The following is a 6080-nucleotide window of genomic DNA, read 5'->3' on the forward strand; positions in this document are numbered from 1 at the left end:
TGGAAGAGAAATTAAGCGAGCCATTGCAGATGTAAAGGAGAGGTGAGAGGTGCTCTAGAGCTATCCACTGTTTGTGGCCTCTCTTTCCTTCTAATTCATCTTCTCCCTGCCCTTTCCCCTCTTGATAGGAACTAAGAAACAGAATTCTGCTTCAGGCAACAGATGAATGATGGACAGTGGACTAACAAAAATAGTACTGCTTTGTGTTTCTATACCACTTTAGAGAGTTCAAAGTGTTTCATATACTACTGGATTTTGGCCCAGTCAGGTAGATGTTAATTGACTGGTTTGTTTTATTCAGACCTTCCCAAGGACCTGGGATGCCTGGTTTTGATGCTGTTTTGCTGTTATAAATATCGGCGCAAGATGTAAGCTCTTCCCAGTAAAGCTGCTTCTTGAAGTTGGTGGATAGTAATTTCTGTGGCTCCAATGCAGTTCAGGTGCTCTTCAAGGTGTTTTGGAATAGCACCAAGGGCGCCAATCACCACTGGGATCACGTTGGTCTTCTACTGCCACAGCCTTCAATTTCTATTTGTAAATCTTTGTATTTTGTTGTTTTTTCCAGCTCTTTTTCTTCCACTCTGCTATCCTCTAGTATTGCTATATCAGTGTTTTTGACCGGTTTTTCTTTCTTCTTGACTACAGTTATGTCTGGTGTATTGTGCAATAGATGTTTGTCTGTCTGTAGTCAGAAATCCCATCATATTTTGGCATCATCATTTTAAGAACATAAGAACAGCCCCACTGGATCAGGCCATAGGCCCATCTAGTCCAGCTTCCTGTATCTCACAGCGGCCCCATCAAATGCCCCAGGGAGCACACCAGATAACAAGAGGCCTGCAAGGCCTCCTGGGAATTGTAGTTAAGAACATAAGAACAGCCCCGCTGGATCAGGCCATAGGGCCATCTAGTCCAGCTTCCTGTATCTCACAGCGGCCCCACCAAATGCCCCAGGGAGCACACCAGATAACAAGAGACCTCATCCTGGTGCCCTCCCTTGCATCTGGCATTCTGACATAACCCATTACTAAAATCGGGAGGTTGCGCATACACATTTTCAATGACCTTTTCAATTTTGTGGTCCTACCAGTTTTTTGGTTGTAAGCAGCCTGGTTTATTTAATTTATTTATTATTTATATACCGCTTTCCCACAAAGAGTTCATAAAGCAGTTCACAGAGAAAATCAAATAACTATATATATCAAATATATTATTTTGTTGCATTTGTTACAGGGACTCCGTAAGGCAGATCAGTATTACCCACAGGTTGCAGGTGGGACTTACCAGTAGCTAAGCTGACCAGTGAGTTTATAATTGAGATTCCTTCTGGGGATAATCCCCATTTATAGCCGCTCCCTTAAGTTCTACAGTCATGTAAAAGTATACAGACAGCTCTGTGCAAAAATGTCCTGCTGGTACTTATTCTGGACTGAGATCTTCATTCAAAATAAAGATGAGAAGGAACCCTTATCTTGAACATTTTTTTAAGGAGCCTGAAAACTTGCACATGTTAAAAGACATAATATTGCTAGGCGGCCAGCATTTCTGTTTAATTCAGATTTCTTAAATACCGTCCTGAGGACCCGGGAGACTAAATCTCCATTTTATTTACCATATGCAGAGTTTGAGTCTTCTCCAATTTTATTTGGTTTGGTTTTATTATCTTTGTTGTCAGAAACGGGTTGCTTCCCATTTTCTTAGTTGCAAAAAAATAAATTGAGACTCGGATTTGGAGGACAGCCGATTTCTTCCCCCTTTTTTGTTTTTTAATTAATTTTTTTTTAAAAATCAATTGCTTCAGGCAACAGTCCCTTTGATCTGCTCATTAACACTTTTCAAGTGTTCAAACGAGGTGGGCATTAAGAAATGTCAGCACCAGAGCCCAGAGCCAGCTTGATGCAGTCATATGTTCCAACGTTTGGAAAGAGCGAAAGAACTGTCAACAGTGAACTCCTCTTTTTAAAAAGAAAAAAAAAATTAAAAGGCAAGACAAAACTAAAAAACCAACAACCTGGGAGTGTGCATGGACTGCAGATCAAGTTAAAAAAAATTACCAACTGGCTTCTGCCAACAATTAAACAGCATGCCCAATTCATTCGTCACACTAGATGCCAACTGGCTGCTGCCAAAAGGAATCTGGGGGGGGACGGTTTCTTCATCAATATTAACTGTTTTGTTCAAACCCTACAGCATTTTTTTTTTTTTTTTGCAGTACAGGTTAACTAAAGGTATTTCTTAAGCTAATTTAGATTGCTAAAATAAGCTGTTTTCATATTTCAAGGGTTCTCTGCACATTCAGTGAATGCAGGATGTGTGAGATCTCAACCAAAGAAACTTGTGGCTCTCATCCAGTCCAGTTCTGTGCAAATACTTGGAAGTTAGTCATGTGCTTTCCTAGTGTGTCGAAGGAAGGAATGGGGCTAAATCCCAAGTAAGTCTGTGCAGAAGCTCCATTTTAATCATTCCACTGCATCAGCTCTGCTTTAATCAGTGAGGGCGTATTAAGTAAAAATTTAAATAAAATTAAGTAAAAATTTAATCAGTAAAGATGCTTGCTGAAATTCACCACAATTCAGCTTGTTTTAAATCTTGGTGTTCCAAGATTTACCAGTGCAATCCTATGCGTATTTACTCAAAAGTAAGGTTCATTCTGCTTTGTGAGGTTTACTCTCAAGAAAGTGTGCACAGTATTGCAGTCTCAGACAGTGGACCTCCTTGACTTTGGATACTGAATGAACAAATACTTCTGTCTATATTTGCCAGAGGATGGTAGGATATTATCCATGGCGAGAACAATGAGCAGAATTGTAGACCCCTAATTATATATTGTACTTGCCATCATCTACAGATTCCAAAATAAAAACTTCTGGTCCTTTTTTTGTCTGCTGTAGTTTAGGACAGGGGTCTCCAAACCCTGGCCCGGGGGCCAGATGTGGCCCGCAGAAAGCCTCTTTCCGGCCTGCAGCCAACCTCTTGTCCCCTGAAAGCCTCTGGCCCACTCAGCTAAACATGAACAGAACTCTGCTCTGATTGTGTCTGGAGGGTGTTCTGAGGGTCAGAAAGGTTAAATGAATGAGCCCATTCATTCATTTATTCACTCATCTAAGTTCCATCCCTAATTTATTTATTTAAATTTTACATTTTAATTTTTTTCCGGCCCTCCACACCACACCAGATATTTGATATCATGCCAGATATCTGATGCGGCCCTCTGGTCAAAAAGTTTGGAGACCCCTAGTTTAGGATAATACTTATGTTATGCATTTTATTCATGGATTTATTTCACTTACCACTTTGCAACACAGAGGCCAGAACCACCATAGGAGACCAAGAACCACCAAAAGCAATAATATTAGAATAGCTATAAGAGCAGCTATACCATTTGTCTGTGGAAAAAGGAAGGGAAAAGATAATTATTTTCTTGTCCGTGGAAATTCTAGGGTACCACGCTCTCTTTCTCTCCTGTATAATGCCACATTAGAGTACAATAAAAGATGTGGTTAATTAAGATCATAAAAGCTACATAACATGCACCAGGTAATCTTTTTAAAAGTATTTTACTTATATTTTTTCCCCAATTCCTTCCTCCAAAAATTGGAGATGACATACCTGGTTCTATTCCACCAGCACTCCAATTTGATCTTTACAAGAACACCGTCAGCTAGATGAAATTTAAAAGCCCAAGGTGATCGTCCATGTCTGGACAGGTCTCCTATCTAAGTCCTAGTTTAACACTCTAACTATTACACCACACTGGCTCTCACCACACTGTATTGATTATACAGGAACATTCTGACAACTGCAAAGAAATCCATCATAATTTCTGTCTCGTACTGCAGGACCTTGCAGATTAATTCGTTCATTCCCAACTCTAAACTTCATATACTTCCATTAAGAAAATTAATCAATTTTTTTAAAAAAAAAAAAAAGTGAAAGCAATTGCAGGAACATGTGCAGTTACACCCTCACAAGTGTTTATTTCAGAACCAAATGAAACCAAGCATTCTCTGTTCAAACACCCTCTGTATCAGTGGTTTGGGGGGGGCGGTCCTATGCTATTATGGTGACAAAGGCAAGTTTCAGCTTTATCACTTTGATTCTGAGCTTTTCAAGTTTTGAAATCTGAACTGTCATGCTGTGAAAATGTACCACCTTTGGAACATTCGTGTGAAAAGCTTTTATTAAAACTTGTCATATGCTTTCCTGAAGTATATCCAGATTGGGTTTTGCTGTATATTTTTTTTTCTTGGGGGGCGGGGGGGGGGAGTTTATTGCCAAACCACAGCCTTGAAGAACCCCTTTCCAGAATTTCGGTTCTATACCAGTCAGTGGCGTAGCCAGAAGGGGTGCAAAGCACTAAGTTTTGCAGGGAGCCTCACTGCAGCGTGCAAGAGGCCCCTCCCCTTTGGAGCCATTCTGGGCAGTGGGAGCAAAAGGGAAGTAATGGTTGGCAACCTTCAGTCTCGAAAGACTATGGTATAAGCCTACAGCACCCGGTATTCCCAGGCGGTCTCCCATCCAAGTACTAACCAGGCCTGACCCTGCTTAGCTTCCGAGTTCAGATGAGATTGGGCATCTGCAGGGTAACAGTTGCTGCAAAAGGGAAGTGCTATGCTTGGAATGGCTCCAAAGAGGAGCGGGAGGGGCACTGATGCCAGTCATAAGTATGAATGCATATTCATGTTCTAACTCCTTCCCTGCACATGCCCAATCTTGTCTGATCTCAGAAGCTAAGCATGGTCAGGCCTGGTTAGTACTTGGATGGGAGACCACCTGGGAATACCGGGTGCTGTAGGCTTATACCATAGTCTTTCGAGACTGAAGGTTGCCAACCAACTCCTCCTAAGATTTTATTTGCTCTTAAAAGTAACTGATCATCACAGTGATATGAAACTATTTTCATACCAGTTGTCTAAAATGACAAGAGGCTCCTTCTTTGCAAATATATCTATATTTATATATATTTCTATACCGGCTTCTGCGGCTGTAATATTTAGGACCTCGCTTTATCACCATTCAGGATCATGCTTTCTGTGGAAAAGGTGACTTTTCTGCCAATGCTAATCAGCAAATATGTTTCCTATTTTATGAAAACAATGTACTGGGCTGGGAAACCAAATGAGCAGCTAGGTCTAACCACGGAACAGACATCTGGCTGTTTGATTTGGTTATTAAGGGAGTTATAGCAAACTCTATTCTTGTCTTCTCAGACAAGCTGATGGTAAGGGAGTAAAGTTTTGCAGCATTCCTCTTTTACGTATTTTCAAACACAGAATTCAGATAATTAGATTAAAACTGATGAATAAGAAAACCCATATTCTTTTTTTATTTTCAGATTTTCAAGTTCATACAATATTAAAACGTAAACATATAAAAATGTAAAAAGAAAATGTAAAATGAGAATTGGATGCACAACAGTATCATAAATATTGTTCAGTTTTGCTATTGAACCTGCCTACTATCAAATATAAAGTAACGTAGGTTGATTGTACTAGTTTTTTTCAATTAAAGGTCAACACTACAATGCAATCGAATGCAATGCAATTGAATCCTATTGCAATTGACAAACTAAAATAATGCATATTATTTTTCATTATCTTATTCCTGCTAAAGCCATTTTTCAGTTGCAAAGATTGGAGTTTTGTTTTCCTTTTTTCTCCCCCAGAGTAAACAACCCCATGCTCTTTTATTCTAGGATAAGTGGTTACAGAACCTGTAACAAGGTTGATCTCTCTATTGGGCAAGCTCCAAGGAGAGAGAAAGAGAAAGGCAAAAAACTGAACTTTGAATGGCCCAAGTTAATCACCAAAATCATATAGCTGAAACATTTAAGGAAGTTCGTCTTCAGCGAAACAAATGTATCAAGATAATAACTTGATAATAAGATGACACAGGTTGATTCTCAGTATTCAGGAGTGTTCCTTTCCCAGAACTCATGTGGATGGCAAAAATGGCATTAAAGTAAAACCATTTAAAAAACAATGTCCCTTTGCTAGGCAATTTAAAAACAGCCTTGCTGGCCTTTGTGATGTAAGAAAGCCATTAGGCAGACAATCCATCAATCAGACTCTCTCCAATGC

At 39.7% G+C, this 6080-nt stretch overlaps 1 protein-coding gene and 1 pseudogene across 1 annotated transcript in view; both read right to left on the reverse strand.

The window, feature by feature from the left end:
• Nucleotides 1-6080, reverse strand: part of ANTXR2 (ANTXR cell adhesion molecule 2) — a 147271-nt gene that overhangs the window by 67719 nt on the left and 73472 nt on the right. The window contains exon 12 of the mRNA XM_066632532.1: nucleotides 3291-3386. Coding sequence (XP_066488629.1) covers nucleotides 3291-3386 — 96 coding nt within the window. The remainder of the gene's footprint in view (nucleotides 1-3290; nucleotides 3387-6080) is intronic.
• On the reverse strand, nucleotides 4482-4601 carry LOC136656258 (5S ribosomal RNA; annotated as a pseudogene).

The sequence above is a fragment of the Tiliqua scincoides genome, chromosome 6 (genome assembly GCF_035046505.1).
Source record: "Tiliqua scincoides isolate rTilSci1 chromosome 6, rTilSci1.hap2, whole genome shotgun sequence".
NCBI classification, from domain to species: domain Eukaryota; kingdom Metazoa; phylum Chordata; class Lepidosauria; order Squamata; family Scincidae; genus Tiliqua; species Tiliqua scincoides.